We start from the raw sequence: 23,133 nt of genomic DNA on the forward strand, positions 1-23,133 counted from the left end.
CCTGATTCTCGTTTATGCTGGTGCCGCAAAGCGCTCTCTCTCTCTCTCTCTTCGTTGTTACTCTGCGTTTCCATTGATGTATTGGTGCGAATTATGATTTCATTGATCTACCGCAACCTTACGCATTTCCACCACCCACCTGATGTGGTGTAATTTTCCACCACCTGCTCTGTACTAGAATGCTGCACGGGAATCTACTATTCTAACATCAATGAACCAGAGTACGGAGTGTGATGGCATACGTGTGTTGGTGTATGTCGTCTACTTTTGCAGAAGTTGATGGAGATGAGTAAGCGGTGAAGTAAATAAAGCGGCAGGAGAGCTGAGAAAGCTAAACGAGAGAATGATTTTTTCTTGCCGGTTTTTGTTTTGAAGCTTGTTCTGTTTTCCGACCGTGTTTTTGCAAGGTTATCTTGTCAATGTATTAGGATGCGGGTTTGCCTAGAGGTGATCATTTTGTTGTGATTGTGTTTTACCAAGTAATGTAAAATACGTAATGTTTTTTTATTCCAGAAACTAATTGTGCTTGTAATTTATAATTCGTTAAATCTATTATTACTCAAATTATGGCAATTTTTGTGCAACTCTAGTGCAATAGCAAGTGTTTTTTAGCAGGCTCGAGTGTTTTTTTGTTCGGCTCTCTTAGTTTGCTGCCATTGGTGAAACAGTGAGGTTGTGGTTCTCTAAGTCGGTCGCCATACATACAACACATGCTCGCGGCGCACGCCGGAGCTGCTGTCGACCATCGATCCCGCTCCATTCCATCATCATTCTGTCCGGTGTTGTGCTCCAGTGCAGTAGTGCAGATACCGTCTCGTCTTTTCACCCGCTGCTAGTGGATCAAATGCTAGGGTACCAACTGCGAGGATCAGCAGAGGGGCATTGAGAAAAATATTCAGTGTCTATCGTTTTATTATTACTGCAGTCAACAGTGGATAAGTAGGCCCAAAACGTGGTGGAGTAATATTGTTGTGTTTTGTTTTGGCGTCAAGTGGCGAAGTGGTGAATGCTGAAGGTTCCAAGCTGAATCTTGGCCAATCCGAATTTCAAACGAGTGAGTTTAGAGAGGATCTTTTCCCGCGGCGCGATTGTTCAGTGAAAAACCGAGCGTATATGTGTGATCAGGCTAAACCACGGAAGAAAAAGGAAAAGTTCCAGTACAATAAATCGATTATGGCTGCTACCAGTGTTGTGGTTCTGGATCGTGGCAATAATACGACCTGTACTATCAATTTGCATGGTAAGTCGAGTAGCTTTGAATCTAGCACAGACCGCTGGCGCACAATCATTTTTGGGTGGTGCTCGAGCCACGCCAAATAGCCCAGACATTAGAAAGCCGTTCCGGCGGAAAGCTCGAGCTAGTGGAGGTCAACAAAAAAATCCTGCACAGGGTGTGCAGTGCTGTGCCGTGGTGGAATGAGGCACTACCGCGTTACTCTCCCAGAAAAAAAAATTGCTATCGAGAGACGATTTTTTCGTTCTCTTACTAAACTAAACGAGCTGTAGCCAGCTCTTTAATGTCGAATGGCACACAGGCGAGCAACGTTTTTATTTACATACAACTCGACAATTCAGTTCTCTATATTTCTATACCTCAACCTATCTCTCGAACAAATAAAAAAAAAAAAAACGTTGACAAAACGAGTAGCGTTGTATAGAACACCACCAGAGTGCCGCTTTGCAAAAACTTTTTTCCTTTTCAAATTTACAGACTGTGCGATTTTTAACTGCCTGACAAAAAAAATCATGTGTATCTGCAATCGAGCTGGCACAGAAGCGAATGCGTGTGTTCTACGTGTTTCCAGTTTGTGCCTGGCACATTTGGGATTGATATTTCGGTTTTAGGCAGGTTGAGATCATAACTGATCGCCAATTTTCACTGAACAGTTTACGAAGGAATCATAGCAATGAATAAAAAATTTCTTGAAATTAATGAATCATTCAGATTGATGCTTTGTTCTCTGAAATTCTATCAGATCGCTCGCTTAAGTCGAAGACAAAATGTGGTGATCCTGAATTATAGAGTTCTAATAACTATTTCGAAATAATTTTTAAATTGTATTACTGTTGAATAAAATCTAAAAACTTGGCTGAATATTTTTTGAAGAGTATCATTCAGGCTGCTATAAATTGTTGGGTAATGAGTTTTGACAAGTTTTATAGCCAAATCCTCAGACATTGTTAAGGTTGATCCATTGAAGGTTACTTGTGCCGCACTGGAAGTATGAAGAAAGCATCATGGGTCAAAGTATTATTTCGGCATACTTTATTCGATTATATTATCAAAAATAAAAAAAAAAAAACTTCAAAGTCAAAGCGAAAGAAAAACTAGAATTGGCGTGGCTGAACTGCAGACAAATATCGAACAATTTTGTTTGATTTAAATTTTTTTGATTTTTTGCTATCCTAAACGAAACCTTGGGAAATCAAATGAAATGAATGTCAGGGAGTTCACTTATCGATTAGGGACTATCAGGGGAAATAAAAAACAATCAGGGAAAAATTTTATTCGAAACGGGATTCTTATCAAACGGTTCTTTAGCACTAAAACAGATTTTTTTCGACATTAGAGGCTAATGTGGAATGTCTACTGTTTGGTTTCATATCCGATCGAATACGTTCACTATTCGATTTCACAGTTGCATTTATCTACGTTGCACTTTTTTGTGCAGAATACTGAAAAATGTCAAGGAAGTTGATGTTATATTTGAAGAAAAATCAGAGAAATAAATTTGGGAAAATTTTTCGCCACCCTGTTGGTATTCCAACCAGGCTTCGAAACCGTCGACATTTTTTATGACACTCACCTACTCAATTTGAGGCGGTGTCATTATTCGTGTATTCAGATGAACACGACCACGAATTCATGAAGAAGTTCACTGCTGTCAAATCATAAATAAATTTTCTGCTCATGCTTGATGATCAAACTAATGTTTACATTCCATCTCTTTCTATTGAACATTTCGTACTGTTCATTCCAATGACGGATCAAATGAAAAAGTTGTTCTGATTTTGTGTCTTATTAGAATTATTGTCATTTGAAACTTGTGTCAGGAAACATCGGAAAAATTATTTTTCCAGCCAAATGACATTGATTTCGGAGGTTGTCGAAGATTTTTTAATGAATGAAGGAGCAATTTTAAGATAAATTAAGTAATGAAATAGATGTTTCCGTTTCTTTTCGGTAAGTATTTGCATCTCAGTTAATCTTCTCGGCAAAACTACTAGCAATTCGCTTCATAGGCAACAGGAAGAGTAAAAATCGAAAAGGATTCCTGCATTTACCCGTTCTAGACAGATTCGCAACAGAACAGTTAAATATGAATGGCGTTGCAATAGAGGACTTTTCCGGCATGAGTCGAACATTCACTCAACGAGGTTTGTCGTCATCGAGCAATGAGGGGCTAATAACATTTATTGGAAAGTATGTGTGCCGAAAAATATCTGTTTCATCACTCGTATTTCAATGACGCTAGGCAAAGTGCAACCCGCATGGATAACAAACACAAAAAATTATGACTGAGTTGTAAAAAAACTAGGTATTCACTTTTGAAAACTTCGAAACTTTTTAATGTAAAAAGCCCTTCGACCTTGTATATAATGAATGATCAACAATAAACTAGTTGAATTACTAGCAATAATCTACCGCGCATAGGAAGTCCGTCCCATTCGCATTTTCACCGAAATTGAGGTAATGAGCGTGAATGGTAGGTAACTATGCATAGTTTCGTCAAAATAGATAGACTCAATAACATTGTTCTTAAAAACTTTAGGAAAACACCCAAACATATTGGTCCATCTCGTAGAAGCAATAATGATAAAAAATTATATAAAAATGCATTTTTCTCGGCTTGCTGAATTTGCAAATGGGATTAACTTGCTATAAACGGCAGTAAATATGGAAATTGATTACTGATGCTCCTGATATTCTGCCATTTTTTGTCATATTAACCTCCCGAAAATTCTCAGACTGTGTCAGTATTTGAAACTCTCTACTTTCTATTTTTATACTTTTTATTTAGCAAACTTTTTGTGGGAGTAGATAGATGACACTGTTATTTTGGCAAACAAAAGTGAGATTTTCGAACATTTTGACATTTTTAAAGTGTTAAAATTGAGTAAAAAAACGATTCAAACCGCAGCCTAAAAGTGTTTTATACTTAACGTTGCATGTGATTCTGCATTTTTAACATTCCTTACAAATAAAACTGGTATTTTAGTGTGCGCGTGTGTCAGAAAAATAGACATCATTCTCGCTCGAAGTAATAATATCCGAATTGACTATAAAAAGGTATTTTGGATTATTTCAGAAAAAATTTGACTTGTGGATAGTTTAGAATCATTTGGTATTTATTTATGTTTGATTTGGTATAACATTAAAAATGTTCAGAAACGGTTTTGGCACTTTTTTCGATTTTTTATTTTTTTTTATTCAGCGAACAAAAACATTTAAAAAATTGTACAGTCTGTGATACCGTACCTAGGGAATATATCAATAACATACATTTAAATAGCGAACAAACATTAGGTTGAAATTCAAAGATCATTAAAGTCGTCATCGAGCCAGTTGTACAGTCCAGGGAGAATTTTGTCAAACAGATCTTTGTTTAGTTTCACAAGCAACATATTCTCTAGAGTATCGTCCGATAGATTTGTACGCTTGTCTGTCAATACTAATCCTAGAGCGCTGAATGCGCGTTCAACAGAAACTTGGTTGGAGGGAACAGCGAGCAGCACCATAGCTACTTCGTATAGCTCCGGTTGACTTTTCTTGCGTCCGTGAGAAAGCCAATGTTTCCACACGTCGTATGTATGGTTTTGATGGGGTTCTAGATCTAGTGCCTTAAGTTGCCGCACTAAGGAGTTTTCAGTCTTTTGCAATTGTTAAGCAGGAAGAGATCCCCCAAACATAACAGTCATAAAGGCATCGAGGTCATTGGTACTGTAACATTGTGATGAAGTCGATGATGATGTTGAAGCTGATTGCGTAGTTTGTGCTGCATCGCGTGCTCGCAACCGTTTTATCCGATCCCACGTGGCAACGATGAAGGCCTACAAAATCGGTTAATTAAGTTGCGTAGTTTTTTAATTTAATCAATGAAATTTACTCGAACTTCTTCCTTTTCATCTGCCGAAAATATTGTGGAATTTCAATAATGGAAGCGAGGGTCCAAAAGCAAAGCAGCTTTAAAAACCATATTGTCCTTCAATTGATTCAACCGTTTGGTCAGCGACTTGACTAAAGGCTCCACAAATCTGTTTGACGTTATTCTACTAACCTCCATCACTGCCTTGATCCACGTTATGTAGAAATCGTTGAGAGACGTGTGCTTAGATTGCATATTTTTAGTAGCTACGTACACAGGTTCGAAAGCAGCAATGTATTCGTTTATGAAATCCCATTGACTCGTTAGATCTAAAATGCCAAAGTTAAAACGCTTTGATGAAAAAAATTAAGTGTTTTTTCAGATATCTAATTTTTCATGACAAAAGCAACAAAATGTTAACCAAACATTAACAGCTATTTCAACATGGAGAAAAAAAAATTTATGTGATTTTTCGAGGATGCTAATATTGAACACGAGCTGAAGATGTGATGAGGACTTAGGAAAAAAATTCTAAGTCTATATCACATCCTCAGCTTGTGTTCATTATTTGTCTTTTCGAGAAACATATACACTATTAAAAAATGATTTTTTTTTCAATTTTAAATAGCTTTGAGGAAAAGCAGTTGAAAGAAAAATTTAAAGTAACTAACTTTTTGAATATCTGATTTTTTATATAGATTTATATATATATGAAGAAACGTTTTCAGCAAGACCTTTTTCGTTTTGATCGGCTGCAATCGGCGGAATAAGTGATTCTTATGTTATTTTGTTATTACCACAGACCTAGTTTTGAACCCTGTTTTTGTGCAGCCCGAAATCATACACATGCCTATCCTTCGTATTTTTATCAGTTTTTGTCGGGATTGTAAAGCATTCTTCTTTAGATGAATCAGTAATTCATCTAATTTGCCATGAGTCATAACTATGTTGATACAGGTTTTAAAATGTTTTCAACAAGTCCAATGTGAACAGTGTGTTGGAAACTTTTCTCCTTGGCTCAGTTATTTATTTTGAACATTTTACACAATGCACTGAAATCAGCTTTCCTGGCATGCTGATATTGATGTGATCGAAGTAATCGGAGGTATTACAACTTATGCCGAATCTAAAATGTGAATGTTTTCGTTAAAAGAATCATTTTTAACAAGCTCACCTTCTTGTTGGTTTTTGCTATACTGCTGCCAACTTTAACAAATCTATCATCAATCAGTGGTAAAATTTTGCTCGTTTGTTGGTAATAAGTCCATTTCTTTCAACTGCTACGTTAGGAGAAATCGTCGTTGTTTATATGAGAGGTGAAACTTGAAACCAACAAGATAAAATAATAATCTAGTAGGCAACCGGCATCGTCACCGATGAGATTTGTATACCGTTTATGTTGTTTTACCTTTGTTCTTGAAAATGCCTTCCATCTAGTTTGATTTCCTAACAAAACGTTCAGTCTTGTCAGCCAAACTAGGCTATGTGAAGGCTTACTCAACCGTATCAGTAACTTTGTCTACTTTATGTAAATTTTGTTCCAATTGATATCGGTGGTTTGCAATTTGTAGTAAAACTTTTCGTTCTGTTACTGCAGCATCCTTGCCCACTTTCATAGTGATGTATTCTGTTACCCATCTACTACCAGCACTAATTTGGTTGCCTGAAGGCCGACTTCAAACTGAGATCCCCAACCAAACAATTCACTCAACACTTAACACTTAGCTATAGACGAAATTTTGTACGATTCTTTATACGAAATAACCAGCTGAACTCGCAGCGACGGCGATTTCAACTGCGATTTACAACTTTTCACTGACGTTTAAGAATTAGTAAAAACAAGTATAGTATGTTTACGTAAACGGGGATGGCATGTTCATTCGAAAATATAGATGTTTAAAAATCTCTATCGGTTACAACGGTTCGTACACGTATGCGTCCGTATACAGACATTCGAATCGGTACTGTTTTCTTACAATTGAGATACGTTTAGAAACGAAAGTAAAGGAGTAAAAATAACTTAATAATTGAAATGCTATGTACCGTACAGTGCCTATTCACCGCGAGGGTTCCATTTACCGCTCACTATTCTCTTGGAAGTTATTTTTTTCCATAAGAAAACACACTTTTTGAAAAATATTTTAACCGATACTTAAGCAACGCTTTTCTGAAGGATTGGGGTAAATATTTTTCGTGAAGTGTGTTTTGTTATAGAAAAAATAGCTTTTAAGTGAAAAGTAAGCGGCGAATGAAACCCCTCACGGTGAATTGGCACTGTTCGGTACCTATACATATGTTACACTCTAGATTTCGTTCATGTCATATCTGTTACAATAAAAGATAATTACCTAGTTCATCGCTCTGGGTTTCAAAAAACAATTCCCTGTAAAAATCTTCATTTTTCTAAAAATGCTGCAACATTTCAAATATTCCACCCCACCTGGTTTTAGCATACAGGGGTGGAAGTGATTTATTTTTCAGCTGGAATGCCGCTTTGTAGGCAATTTTCCTACAACTCTTCGCAACGGCTGTGCAGTGACGAGTTTCATCATCAAAAAATGATATGACATCTGTCACTGAAAGTTGCATGGTATGCACAGCACACCTGACTAGCGTTATACTATTTAAAAATTCATTTTCGATGGCCTCCGCCCAATTAACGGTTTCCTCTGAACCATCATCTATGTCGTCATCAATGGTTATGTTCAGCATATAAAGTTGCGAATAAGATTGCAGTTCCTTCACAGTCGCGATAATATTGGCTCTGTTGTCGCAGGTGATTGTAAATATCTGATCCAAACAAATGCCATAGGATGCCAGAATATCTTCAATTTTCAATTTGAGAAACTTTGCGGTGTGTCGTTCATTTATCTCGATCATACTTTAAAATAAAATAGGGCATTATAATGTACAATTAGACACTGGCGTGAAATAAATTGTTCACGAATATTGCAAACCTTATTTCTATTGTATATTATTTTAATATTTACCGATTGTATAGATCACAGTTTCCTGTTTTCAGCATCGAAAAATTGGAGATTAACGCCGAGAATGTGGCGTCCGTGGCGTGTAGCAGTGTCGATTTTTAGCGAGAGTAGCTTAGATTTTATCTGATTTCGAATTGTAACTCGGATTTTGGCTGCTGCTGCAGTCAAATGCCGCAAAAGGTTAGGCCAGTTCATTCGTACATTGAGGGCGCTACCTATTGGATCTAGAAGCAGTTTGAGCCCTTCCCATTCGACGCAATTTAAAGGAACCTGATGGATGGTGACCAACTTAACCATCGCTTCAACAAAAATTTGGCGATCAATGGCCACCATTTGTTATTAATTTTACGCTGTTTCGTACATGTTTTGATCTCCGAGCGAAGTAAACCACTCATCAGTGCTGATTCGGGATGTTCAGATCGAATGTGCCTAATAAAATTTCCAGCATCCATTTTGATGACCGGCTGCCGGTACTTGCAGGAATTATTCCTATCGGCTACGCAGGTAATAAATCCATTTTCGATAGCGGTACATTCCTCCAGCAGGATGTCGCGATACTCCCTTTTTTCTACAGACGTAGTGGGCTCGTCCATTATTGCGTGGCGCGGCGTGCGTATAAATATAACACTAAAAACAGAAACTGAATGTAAACTAAAAAAACTGAATTTAAGTTCGCAAACAGTCGACAGAGTGACAAAACTTGAATCTCGCTTACGGATGTCTTTAGTTTGAAACAACATATAAATACAAAGAAACATTCAATGGAAAATTAGCATAGGATAACAGCCGAAATAGCTCATAAAAAATGGTTTAACCCCATGCAGAATTCGGCTCAAACGGATGTAATTTATTAGACCCACACAACGTAGAGAATTTAAGCCAAATAGAAGAATTAAATTCTTTTGAAATGCGATACAAATCTCGTTCTTTGCGTTTAGATTTGTTCTACTCATTTTTCAGATTTTACCAAAAGCGTTGAATAAAATTATAAATTTGTAAAACATCGAAAATCCACCAAGAGGGAAAGCAACGATATGGAATTCGACACAGAGGGGGTACACAAATGTCCCCGCTTGTCCATGGAAGCATGGGAGGGGGTAATGATAAATTTTTTGCAGATATTCTGTTTTTAGAGTCGTCAGCTATATTTGAGATAAAGTTGAAATCATTTTATTTGTGACCTGTTCGTTTTTTTGGAAGGATTTTTCAGATATGTTGAGGACATGTTGATAACATTTAAAGAATTTTGGGCAAATTATGATTTTTGTTTGTTTTCTCTTTTTTTTTCTTCACCTATTGTTTGTTTTCTCTTGTCAGCAGAGATAAAGAGAGTTTTTAGATAATTTGAAATCAATTTTTTTTTCACTCTTTCAGGCACCTTCAAAAAGGCATCAATTTTTGCTTTGGTTTTTTTTATTTAGAAGCGTCTTACAGCTATTGGGCAGAATTTGAATCATTTTCCTATTGGACTTTTCCTCTTGTTAGAATTACCTACTTTATTAATTGAAACCAAATTTAAGATCATATTGCTTTTTGATTTCAACTGGTTTTTAAAAGTAATTCCCGTTTTTTGGACTAAACTTAAACGTTCAACCGGTTCGAGAAAAATCTATAACTCCTTCCAGTTACGGTTTTCGCGTTCTTAGAATTCTTGTTTTTTCCTTAACGTGTCACTTAAAGGTATTTCAAAGGGAAGCTGCGTAGCCGCAAGGTTACAGAGTCCGCTTTGCCAAGCGGATGGTCGTGGGTTCAAATCTCAGTAGAATCAGGCCATTCGATGTCAAAAAGGACTTTATTAAGTATGAGTTTATTCTCAGGCTCCCCACCACTTACCCTTTCTTTACGCTGAATTCTATAATACCTTTGCGTGACTTCCTCTTAACAAAAAATAAGTCCCTCTTATCAATAAAACTGGCCAGAAGGACGCACGACGAAACTTCTCCAGGGAATTATAATTGGCGATATTTGGCAGGAGGAAGGAAGCTCGCTATAGAAGAACAGTAAGCGTGTAAAACGAGGGGAAGTACATTACACACAAGCACTGATCAAAAATAATAATAAGCATGCCACTTCTCAATAGCGGTATTGCTAAAAATAGAAGTGCGGGATACAGCAGACACCCGGGCATATCTCACAATAGATCAACGATTCTGGTCGCAGTGAGGAAGTCCATACAGGAAAAAAAAAGGTATTTCAAACTTTTTTTCTTTTCGACTTCTGCCGAATTTTAGGGAAGTTTTTCTTCATTGACTATTAACTTTTAATTGTTTTTTTTTTTTTTACTTTTTAGAGTTGGGCCTTTTCCTGATGCTGCTGATTTTTTGGATTTTCCTGAGAACTTGTTGAATTGAAACTAAAAATATTTTTTTTTTACTTTTTGTTTTTAATGCTTCCAGTCAGTTTGCTTCTCGATACGTTTTCATGTACTTTTAGTTAAGATTTTTGGAATTTTTGGATTTCTTCGCTGGTTTGGAGAGAAGTTAGAAGTAGAAGAAAAAAGTAAAGTTTTTGCCACAAACAACCTGAGAACAACATTTCAGCTCTTTTTTTACCAATAATTTCCATTTTTATTTTGTCTTTAGTCTCCTCCAACTTCGGAACCATTTACTGCAAAATTTAGAATCTATTTGTTCTGGTGCGTTTCTCAGCCCTTTTAGGTTAAATTTTAACCTAATTGATTTCATTCATTGCTTTTCTGGTCTAGGGTGTTTGAAGCTGAATCTGAAAACTATTTTTGTTATTGTTTTGCTGGCATCATTCATGTCTAATCCCTAAGCAAACCACAGAAACAAACGTTTTTCAATTTTTTATGTAGTAAAATGTCCACGTGAACAAAGATGAGGGGGTTGTTTCATTTCACGGTTGTCCACGCAGGGAGACGTGGGGGTCTAAAATAACAATTGTTCTGTCCACGTGGAATGTGGACGGCCCCACAACAAAACAACCTAAATTAATCCACCTAGCGGTCAGGCCCAACCTTTCTCATTCAAACTTTGATTTGTAAAAATTAATTTACATGAACGCTTCAATCCAATAAATGTATATTCACTCTTTAGGTTCTAAAATATTGATGTTGTAATCTATACATATGGAAATGTAGTCCGGTCTGTCTGTCTGTTTCCATATAGGCTCGAAAACTACCGAACCGATCGACGTTCAAATTTGTATGTAGGGGTTTTTGGTCCTGATAAAGGTTCCTATGATAATTTGAGACCCCTCCCTCTTCTGGAAAGGAGGGGTCCACCACAAATGAAACATACATTTCTGCACAACTCAAGAACAAACCAAGCAAATGAAATCGAATTTGGCATGTGGATGTTTTAAAGGGTAATAAATATGTCCGTAATGGTTCGACGCCCCTCTCTCTTATGGAAGCACATGTTTCTGCACAAATTTCTGCAAATCTCGCGAACTAATCAACTAAATGGAAACATATCTGGCAGGTGAATGTTTTTAGTGGTAACAAATATGTTCCATAATCGACCTCAGGCAACATTTTGGATTGTAAGATAGCAACTTCCGGTTTCTGGAAAACAGCCAAAAATGGACGATTTCCACCCAATATAATAATATCCGGATAAAGAAAGACACACAGGAGCTGAATTCGACCACAGATACCATTTGAATTCTAAGATGGCGACTTTCGGTTTCGGAAAAACAGCGGCAAACGACCAAATACCACCCAATACCAGGGTGGCCACCCAACCGGGAAAACCGGGAGAACCGTGAAAAAACCGGAAATTGTTTAGAACCGGGAAAACCGGAAATTTCACTCAATATCGCCAAGAATACTCACAACTGTTGAGTAAGGCCTGTACTCAAAAAAAAAAAAAACGCACCAGACAAAAGTGTTCGCCAAAAAATTAATTTAAGTCGGATTGTCTTGAAACTTCAGGGGAATGAACTAATACACATGGATTGTGTTTCGGCATAATTACTTTATTCAATTTCATTTTCATCGCTGAAATCCCGCACCTTTCCCTTAAGAACCCCAATTACATTTTGTGCAACGGTGGATCCGCCTTTTTGGTCACTTTCATCCATTCTTTCTTTAACTCAAGCTCGTTCTTATACACCTTGGACAAATTTAGAACTTTGCCCTAATTATAGCCCAAAATATTTCCACCGGACGAATCTCTGATGAAATTGGTGGGTTGGCCGTTTTTGATACTAAAAATAAGCTATTGTCTCTACACTCATTTAACGTCGATCGCGCGAAATAGCATGATGCCAGGACCGGCCAAAATAATGTCTCGCCTCCGTGGAACCGCAGGAAGGGCAACAGACGCTTCTGGAGGCACTCGGTGCGGTAAATTCCACTATTGATGGTACCCGTTGTGATGTACGGTTTACTCAGTTTCCCGCTAGAGCAAGTATTTTTTGGCGAATTTGTTCACTTTCTGCTTCCTTATGTCTTCTGGAACATAAAACCGTGATTTGACAACGTAGAACTCCACCCACTGTATTTGCTTTGCGTCTGCCTTGATGTAGATTTCGTTCTCCATAATCACACACATTGGTTTCGTTAACCATTCTCAATACAGCTTCCTTGCGCGGGTTTGGCCGCCGTGTTTTGTTGATCACGCCAACTCGATGCCTTCCCGACCTTGAATACACGAAGCCCAGCTCGTTGCTGAACAAACCAAGTGGAACACTTTATCTTTAGAGCCGCGTCCCGAATCGAATGATTCGGATTACGCTTGAAATAACCCAACACCTTTCGGGTCTTTCAAGGTCAGCTGCCTCGAAAATCTTCCACTTCCAGCCCGCCGCTCGGTCGTCTGGGGCTCCTTGAACGATTTTACCACCCGAAACACAATTGTATGGGTGATTCCCAGTTGTCTTCCGATCCATTTCATGGTCGCAGTCAGATTTTCCATGACGGCGTGCAAAATTCCCTGGAGATTTTCTTGTTGTTTCGATGACATCTCAATAACCACTCAACCGATTGTTTTGAACTTCCACACATGTGAATAATACCCAGCTTTTCATTAATTTTTACCCACGGACAAAAAAGTTACACACGGCTGAAAATAGTGCATTTTTTTCGAGTACAGCCCTATGGATTCGACGAAGAGATTGATGACTTTCTACTGCTGCAGCGAGAAGCGCCTTGATAATTTTTGGACAGATCTTATAGCCCGTTCAGGCAATAACCTTCCTTACTTGATCGTGTTTATTGAGAAGATTTTGGTTCTATCACAAGTGACTTTAGGATGGAGGCCTAACGTTGTTGGTAATGTCGCCGCCAACCACGCTCGATACCTGCACGCAAAAGTTGAAGTCTTGTACAATCATTGTGTCTTCCCGATTCGCACAAATGTTGCACAGAAATCGCATAATAAATGTGTGAAACGCATAACGCAACAGTTGTACTGCGAATACATTGACATAGAATGAAATCAGAATATGTATCATACACCGACACTTTATTTCTCACGTCGAGTGTATTAGTGACTGCACGCGCTTTTTTCTCAAGCGACGAGAGAAATTTCTCCCTCGCTCGTAGAATTTCAGACACGTGACATACAATTTGCAGGTTGCTCTTTCGCTTCTCTTTCGGTTCGGATTGCGACGCGCAAGGCGATATCTCGTTGCTTCACGAAATGAGCGAGACACCCGTGCTGCACATACTTGATACCAGTGTTGTTAGTCTCTCACTCATACTGTCGGTGCGTGCTTGCTGCTATTTAGAGGAATGCATGAAGAAGAAAAAGTATCTCGAAAGAAGACTTGAAAAGCGTAGCATATGTTTTGTCCTCAAGCAGAAAGGAGGAGAATGGTTTTGCTTCTCGCTCGCTTTGCAATGCTGCTTGATACCAGTTGAAACTGTTTAGGTGTAGTAGTTTGGAGCTGCCAAATACATTTAAGAAACCATAGAGCATTAATTGCGTTATGCCCAACACGCAATGATTGTACTGGTTCCGAATTACATCAACAATTGCACTAAAAACGCACAATTTTGTACTGGTTTCGCACCATCCAACTTTTGCGTGTGGGTTCGAGTTTCAACCAACCCAACAGGTCTAGATTCAATCCTAGCCGACACCGGGAGATTTTCTGAGGCGAAAAATCTCTGGAATCACGCCTTCCATCGCATGAGGAAGTAAAGCCGTTGGCGCCGGTCCGTTCAGCAACGGGTCGTAAGTTAGGGTCCTGGGTGAAGTCGCCTCCCCGGGCGTCGGTGATTGGCACAAAACAACAGGGGCGGAACTAGACCAACGGAAAATAGGCGAAAATAAAAAAAAAAGAAATGACTTAGAGCATATAAGGATGTAAATTGAAGGTCACACTGTTTCAATCCTTAACTTGTAGAAAACTGCAGAATTCAGAAGTACAATTAACCGGGAAAAATATTTGAACGAACCGGGAAAACTCGGGAAAAAACCGGGAATTTAATTTCGGGTTTTGAGTGGCCATCCTGCAATATGGATATTTCCGGAATCGTAATGATGCACTGGAGCCACAAATCGACTTCAGACACCATTATGAATTGTAGGATGGCAACTTGTGGATTCTGGAAAACAGCCAAAAATGGTCGATTTCCGTCTAACATGAGTAACATGATCTAGAATGATACACAGCAGCTGAAATCGACCGAAGACCCTATTTTGGATTCTAGGTTGGCGACTTCCGGTTCCTGGGAAACAGCGGAATGACGCTCAGAGGTCAGAAATTATCTTAAATACCATTTTGAAATTTAAGATGTCGACTTCCGGTTTGTGAAAAACAGCCTATAATAACCAGAATGATGCAATGAGCTAACAATTGACCTCAGGCACCATTTTGAATCGCTACCAAATAATACTCAACAAGGATATTTCCGTCAGATTGATGCCAGACAATTTGCTGAAAATAACCGAAAACCACCCAATTTGAATATATTCTGAATTAGGGCGATGTACAGAAGCCAAAAGTCGAGGATGTTGTCATTTCGTGAAACCAATCATTTCGAACGATTTGTCTTTTGACTTTGATCATATCCTATGGCCGATTCGTCGTACATTTGCAGACTTTAAACACATCGCAAGGAATCAACGAATTTGGAACGTTCAAATAGTACAAAACCACATTTAAATTATGTGGAGACCACATATATCAATAAAAGCAGGTATAGTTTTAAATAGCCTTTGAATTTCTTCTTTGAACTTTTGAGTCACATCTTTGAACTTTTGAGTCACATATCAAATTGTTATGAAGTTTGTTATTTGTAGGTTTGAGAGATGACTCGTTCGTATGACACTACTTATGTTCAAATAAGTCATGTAATCTTTGAAATAATAGACTTTCGTTGTTTTATTAACAATTTAATACATAACGGTGGCTTAAGTTCAATTATAACCAAATGAAATGGGAACGTATAGGGCAGCCAAACTTTGAAACCACGTGTTCAATCATAATTCATCAGTTAACGCTTAACTAGCCCGTTCATCTGATAATAATATTGATCAAATCGGTTGTGTAGTTTTTGAGATAATGAAGTTTCGTGATTTTCACATTTTGGTACTTTACAGACGAAGTTACAGTCCGATTACAGTAAAATTCAATAGGGTGTTACGATGCAGCTAGACTTATTAGTTGACACTAATTTTGTGGAAATCGGGTCAGCCATCTCTGAGAAAAGTGAGTGAGTTCAAGTAGTCTTCGGAATATGTTCCTTTTCATAGCTGGATTTCTCATTTTTAAACAAAGTAATAGTCTGATTGCGAAACAAATCAATAGGATCTTATGGGGCAACTAGACCTTCCATTTGATACTGATTTTATGAAAATCGGCTCAGCCATCTCTGAGAAACATGAGTGAGATTAAACAGTCTTCAGAACACGTTTCTTTTCATAACTTTTGAACCACAAGTTCAATCTTTATGAAATTCAAAAGTTAAGGGTATTTTAGGTAGCCCGTTCATTTGAAATCAATGTTATTCAAATCGGTTGTGTAGTTTTTGAGATAATGATGTTTCATGATTTTTACATTTTGATACATAACCTCCAAACTAAATATCCGATTACAATAAAATTGAATAGGGTCTTATGGAACAACGAGACCTTTTATTTGCAATTGATTTCATGAAAATCGGTTCAGCCCTCTCTGAGAAAAGTGAGTGAGAATAAAAATCTGCACATACACACACACACACACACACACACACACACACACACACATACAGAAAATGCTCAGCTCGTCGAGCTGAGTCGAGTGATATATGCCATTCGGCCCTTTGGAGCACTTTTATACTTTCGGTTTTGCAAGTGATTGCTATACCTTTCTAGGAGAAAGGCAAAAATCAAATTTCCTTCTATTTTTTTTTCAAGGTGTCAATTTTATAACTTTTTACTTTGATCGATTCCATGCAAAATAAATAAAGTCTTACTTTTACTTTCTGATCGCTTCGATGTATTTCTAGAACTACAATTAAACAAGCTTACAATGCAGCGGCAAAAAAATTGTTTGCTAATATTGAATTGAAACATATGATTTAGACAGCATTTCGCCAATCTTGGCTTGGGTTGTTATTTTAATGCGTTTCAAATGTGTTTTGCTTTTTGCCGGGTGTCTCCTGTATTCCGCACTTCACTGGTCGACAAAAGCAAAAACAATGCTGTTCTAAAGCTCGAAATAGCTGCTCTATAAAGATTATAGCTTTTTAACCATTCCTGTGATGTTTGGTGCCCCTAGCTATTACCAAAACATGTCAACTTACGTGATAGTTCGCTTAGGATTTGCTTACCGGGTTTGTCGCTGCAACGTAATGTTTACGAAAAAACTCATTAAAAGTCTCTGAAAAAATGTTGGTGGCTGGGGGCACCAAAATTCACAAGAATGCCTAAAAACCTTTCATTTTTTCTAGTTTGAGCTTTAGGGCCACACTTGTTGACCAGTGCTATAAGCAATCCCACTATTGAGAGTGAGTGATAAGCTTATTATTTCTCGGTGCTTGTGTATATGTTTTACCCTTCCTTTTTTACGCTTACTACTCTACTATACCGACACTCATTCCCACTGTCTAGTATCACCAATTTTAATTTCCTGGAAAGGTTTCAACTGCGTGTGCGTCTGCCCAGTTTCATTTTAAGAGGGACTTATTTGTCAAGAGGAGGAATTTCGTCGTTTCGAAAATAAAGTTTCCAACGATAATTTGCGACAAATCGAAAGAAATTGAAGTTAGTCGTCTGTTTTAATTTCCTAAAAGAGCAAGCAATTCCCGTTCTCGAATTTCCACAAATTATCATCGTTGGGCAAGAATTTCACGGTGGTGCTTGCTCGATGGTCCGGAAACATATTGTGATTTCGGCAGTTGATTTCCAGCAGGAAGAAGATGCTGCTTTTCTCAGAATAATCGAATTTCTTGAATGCTAAAATATGATCAAACTTATTATTCAAAAGTAAAAAACTATAATCTTGGGCAAATTATCTGCCGATAGCGCCAAGAATTGTTTTTTGTTCAGTTTTTTGGAAGTATTACCGAGTGGACCTTGAATACTATTACGTTTAGCCATTTTTACCGAAAGTAATTTGTACTGAGATTTTCGACATAAAATGAAGTTTGTCAAATATGAGTCTACAGAAATATCCGCCGAAAATAAATTTAACCGAAACGAACCAAAAAATAAGTGTGCAAGTTTAGGCTATTTTCTGTTTGGCATCCAATTTTGTTCTGCTAAAAGTTACATTAGAGCGGATTTCCGAGTCTATGGTGATTTTTTTTAACTTTTAGAAGGGATTTTTCAATCAATCAAAAGAATAATTTGTGATAATACTTCTTCCGGCTTCTTCTGGACTATAAAGATGAGCTACTGGCTAGGTATTTTAACTCAGCCAGTTATTAGTTACAAAAGTACAGAAAACAAAACTAACTTCTGTTTCAAATTATATGTTTAAAACGAAAAATGTTTTAGGTATTCTTCATCCACCTCAAGTTGACAGATAGGTAGTTCATTCTATCGAGATACATGATACCTTGAACATTGATGTTACCGGCTTGGAATGAGTATCATTAGAACATCAAAAGTTATCAAAGTGGGTAAAGTCACCCTCGACAATTATAAATTTCGAACAATGTAGGACAGGTTGTTCGGATGTAATTTTCGTTTGCTGTGTAGTATCATGAACAAAACGAAATGCAGATCAGCATTAACAAAACGTAGTCCTGCTATACAATTTACACGTTGCGTTGCACGTTAAATACATACGAGCGAGTAACGCGTAACGATCTCTATTAGTGAGGGGGGCTCAGCTAAGTACGGCATTTTTATGCATACGTTAATTTTTTGTTGTTTTTTTTTTCTGTCCGCTGGAGAAACACTTACAAATTAGCATGCGTGGTTGGCTGTAATGATGCTTTATAGCGTCTTTTTCCAACAGCAGCAGGGGTCTCTCTTTCGGTAGTAGTAGACCCTCGTAACGAAGTGGGTTGACCTCGAAATGGTAACACTGGCCGGGTTTTTTTTTCTACTACTAGTTAAATTTTTTTCTTCTACTCAGTCAGGGTTCTTCTCACTCACACGGCTATGCATGGTAGCCGTGTCAAACGAGCAAAAACTGCGGTTTTAATGATATATAGCAAGCTGGAACGAGTTGCTGCAGGTACTGAGGAGCAACACGCTACCCTGAAAGGGGGAGCCCCAATTCGAGCCGCAGGTTCTACGCCGAATCGAATTAGTCAAAGCAGCTAACCTACAATTATTGCCAATTCGGAGATTTTTTTCCTCTCTGGTCAGCGCGAATTATACGAGCAGCAGCATGTCTTGTCCGAAACGTGCCATTGTTCGGGAGAGTTGCAACTTTCTCTGCGTACGCACGCTGCTGGCTTCTATTTTTTATAACTATAAACTTCAGTTTAGAAAGGAAACCGTTAGCCGTTGGCCCGCTGGTGTGGTCATCCGAAGTTCGCTTGGACGGTAATAGTATGCCAAAAAATAATCAATCATGAGATGGTCAGGTTTTGTTGTTTGCAAAATTTTCGCGATTTCCAGTTTGCAGCTTCACCTGCCAGCCAACCGCCCAACCGCGTCTTTCGGTCGCTGCTGAAACGTTGAAAACGGGTTGCAACTTGGGATTGAGTTTTGGTTTTTTTTTTTGACCATTTGCTATGCGAAGTAAGATTGGCAGTCTCTAGGTTTGGTTCTGCGGGCACTCAAGTAGGTTAAGACTTTAGACTAAAGCGCGCCGAATAAATGTTGTAATTATAGCTATCGGTTAAACAGCGTGAGCGTTTACAATGTTTGTTCCATGTTTGGTGTTTGTTTCTCAGTAAAACGTCTTAAGCGTTGATACTTAATAACATAGCAACAATTTTTCATTCCGAAATGTTGATTAACTTGATTTACGAGTCAGGAATTTATGAAGCAGAGGGATTGAAAATAGCTTTTTTAGTTTTTTTCTTCAATTGTTATATAGCTGACCCTGATCCACAACATGGGTGTAAAAAATTAAGAATATTCGAATTCGAGAGGTAATAACATCTATATTTTGCGGTTTGCATGGCAGGTTATTTTTTTAGTCAAAATTAAGCAGCACTCTTAAAATTTTACAGTAATGAAATTCTTTTTTAAAAGTCAAAGAATAGCTTATTGAAAACTGTGGTTCAAAAACCTTTGATTGTGTAGAAAGTGTGTTGCCGAAAACTTATGTTACAGGGCTTTATAAAAATGCATTTACTAAATAAAAACAACGAATTTATTTTAATAAGTAAAAGTAATTCTTTTTTGTTAAAAACTCAAATTCAAATCGTTACTTCAAAATCCAACCGTGTGGGAGAGCTAGCAGAGCGACATCGCTAACCACAGAATCACGGGGACCATAAATAGAAAAACAAATATATGAGAATTATTTTTAATAAATCCGCTGGTTCTTAAAAAATTACTTTTGTAAAAACAAACTTGCGTTCCATGTTTTGTATTGCTTTTCAAAAAAAAATCATAAGAAAATTGGTCGTAAATCGGTTCACTAATTTCAAAAGATTTATAGCGAATTTCTTTATTTCACGGATTCAGTGGAAATCTGCCCAGGAATAGAGAAGCGATATTGCCATTTACTATGCAAGAAAGAGATGCCAGATAGCCCCAGGTGTGATCTGCGAATAAAGACATTCGCTATTAGGTGTACTACTTGATTCCTTCAGGCACCAATACTCTCGCTAGGAAGAACCTGGGTTTCATTTTGAGAATAGCCAAAGAATTTACCGATCTGTTTTGCTTACGATCGCTTTATGTTTCCCTAGTTCGTTCCGTTTTGGAAACATCGGCTATAGTATGGAGTCCCTACACTGACATTTGGATCAAACGAACTGAATCAGTACAGGCTAAGTTTCTTCGTTATGCTTTCAGAGCACTCCCATGGCGTAATCCTGAGCTATTGCCACCATATGCCAATCGATGCCAATTATTTGGTATTAACACACCGGCAAAGAGGAGAGATGTGTCCAGGGCCGTATTAGTAAGAACTTTACTGATCGGTGGAATCAATGTGCCATACAGAAATCAGAGATCACGACACTTTTTTTATGGTCTAAAAAGTCAGATGATGAATAAATATAAATAAATAAATACTTTATGAAATGCTTTTGGCAAAATCTGTTTCAAAATATAAGGGTTAAAGGTGAAACTGGACGGTGACGGTTTTCCACACAATTTTGAGGTTAGGTTCCCTTTCACTTGAAGATTTTGAGCGTAAAAATCCTAGCTTTCACACAATAAATAGCGCTCGTATTGCTACTCTATACATGCGTCAGCGGTGCAAACAATCGTTCAATGTTTCACACACGTAATTTTGGTGATTTTCGAAAAAAATATCTTGCAAAATTCGGGCAAAATCGAGCACCAAGTTTCACCTCAAGTTCGTATTGTTACCGAATCGTTTAGAGAAAGGTAAAAAAATAAAACTCAGGTTAGCATTTGGAACCTAAGAAATCGTAGGAATGATACGGTTTTAACTTTATAGAGTTCCTTTTCTTCATTATTCAAAAACGGTACCATATATCAACCTCATTTCAATTGTAGGGGGGCTTCGCTGCCATTACTATTCATTTTAGATTTTCGTTAAAGTTCTTCCAGTTTTTCTTCGAGAAAGTGTGTTCTCTATTAATTTAATCCGCTTTTCGCTTCTCCATTTTTTCTTTGTACATTGGATAAACATTTTCTGAGGGTTCGCCATAGAAGGCAGAATCACGAAAGGCAGAAGCACGTACACACAAGGCAGAATATTTCAAAAAGCAGAATTTCGAAGGGCACGAAAGGTAGAACCTGACTCACGATAGCCAAGTACGTGATGGCAAATTGGTGCGAAACCTGGTAACGGTATCAAAGCTGCTACTTTAAATTTATTATTTAATATTATTTTGTAACCAGACATAATAACTGGTCACATAGCAATGACCAGTTTTAATGGGAGGTGCAAATCAAGCCTAATTATTAGATCCTAAACGCGCAAACTGGTTTTGCTCAGGTCTTTAAGGCTCTCACGGCATTGCGGAGAATGATTTTTCGATGTTAGGTATAAGAGACACTAGTCTCAACGGCTTGTTGGTTATAATTAACATAAAACAATTCATGCGGCAAAGACGCATTAGCGAGGGCAATGAACCGAGGCGGCACAAAGCCGCCGTGGTTTCCGCGGTCCGAGCCGGCCGACGACCCGCCGTCGGAAGCGGCGGCCTCTCGCATACAAACAACTGATCTACTGGTTTTCTAGGATTATTCAAACAGGTTTTCTTTCCCTTAGTTGAGTCCGAACGAGCGGTAGCGAGTAAAGACAGCATACACTTGGGCAATAAAGTCGGCCAAAGGCCGCGAGTGTGTGTTGTTAAGAAGAAAATTGAATATTTTTTGATTCTGCCATTCGTGCCTCTTTGTGATTCTGCCATTCGTTATTCTGCCTTATGAAATATTCTGCCTTTCGTAATTCTGCTTTTCGTGATAATGCCTTTCATGATTCTGCCTTTCGATTTTCTGCCTATCGTAGGAGACCCTTTTCTGAGTAATTGAATGGTATGTTCTTAGCACATGACTACCGAATCAATAACTAGAAACTGCCGTACAAATAAACTTATTAGTGTTGAAATAAGAATTAGCAAATACAGACAAAATGATTCAGACAGGCAAAATATTGTCAATTTTTAAATAGCCTGCCTTGGAAAACTATCCTGGTTTTCTAGTATCACATGAGAACTTGACGTGACCAATGGACACCGGAAATGTTCCGGATTTTAGTAGTGTGTATCAAAATGTGCATTTTTGCAATGCGTAATACTTTTTCTAACATCTCGTTTTATTTAGGTTTATATGTTTCCGATAAACTAGAATTCATTCCGAGTTCATTGTGTGTGTAAATGTGTTTTCTGATTTTTAGGAAGATGAGTCGAAAAAATTCCTGCTATTTATTCGAAACCAACAAAAAAATTATGTGGAATAAATAAGAAAAAATCTGATTCTATTATATAAAGGATTTGATTATATACAGGTCGGACTCAATTATCCGGAATTTTATTTTTTTGGTGTTCGTTTTTGACTTTTATTCCAAAATTTTACCCTTACCATCCTTTCTGGCATATTTGTTTCCATGTTTCCATGTTACCATCCTTTCTGGCATATTTGTTGGCATGTTTGGGACATGTTCGGATTAAGTGAAAATAATTAATGTCCAATTTTTTTTTTGCTTTTCGAAATTTTATTCCCTTTCGCCCCAGAAATGATTTCTGGTTACGCCACTGCATCATACAAGTAAAATAAAAAAAGGAAATATTTATTTTATATTCGTTAATCACAAATTTTGATATTTTTTCTGTGATTCGATTAGGCTGATACAAATTTCGAATTCTTTGTATGTCCAAGGTTATCAAAGTTAGCAAAGGGAGTGGCAAAAAATAAATAACATCGAGACGAAAAAAAAGAAATATCTTTGATCAAAGTTTGTGTGCAAGTTATGACGTTTGTAACTTGCACTCAAATAAATGTTGAAAAATAACACTTTATTATTATTAGTATTTATTTCGCTTGCCTTTCGACGACACTCTCGCTGTCACCTGACTTGTTTGTTGCTAAATAAAGCATTTATGCTGTCGG

At 37.6% G+C, this 23,133-nt stretch overlaps 1 protein-coding gene across 1 annotated transcript in view; it reads left to right on the forward strand.

The window, feature by feature from the left end:
* Positions 1 to 641: 641 nt before the first annotated feature.
* LOC129731857 (uncharacterized) overlaps positions 642 to 23,133 on the forward strand; it is a 76,227-nt gene continuing 53,735 nt past the window's right edge. Inside the window, exon 1 of the mRNA XM_055692207.1 lies at positions 642 to 1,240. Coding sequence (XP_055548182.1) covers positions 1,114 to 1,240 — 127 coding nt within the window. The 5' untranslated portion in view covers positions 642 to 1,113. The remainder of the gene's footprint in view (positions 1,241 to 23,133) is intronic.

Source organism: Wyeomyia smithii, chromosome 3 (assembly GCF_029784165.1).
Source record: "Wyeomyia smithii strain HCP4-BCI-WySm-NY-G18 chromosome 3, ASM2978416v1, whole genome shotgun sequence".
NCBI classification, from domain to species: Eukaryota; Metazoa; Arthropoda; class Insecta; order Diptera; family Culicidae; genus Wyeomyia; species Wyeomyia smithii.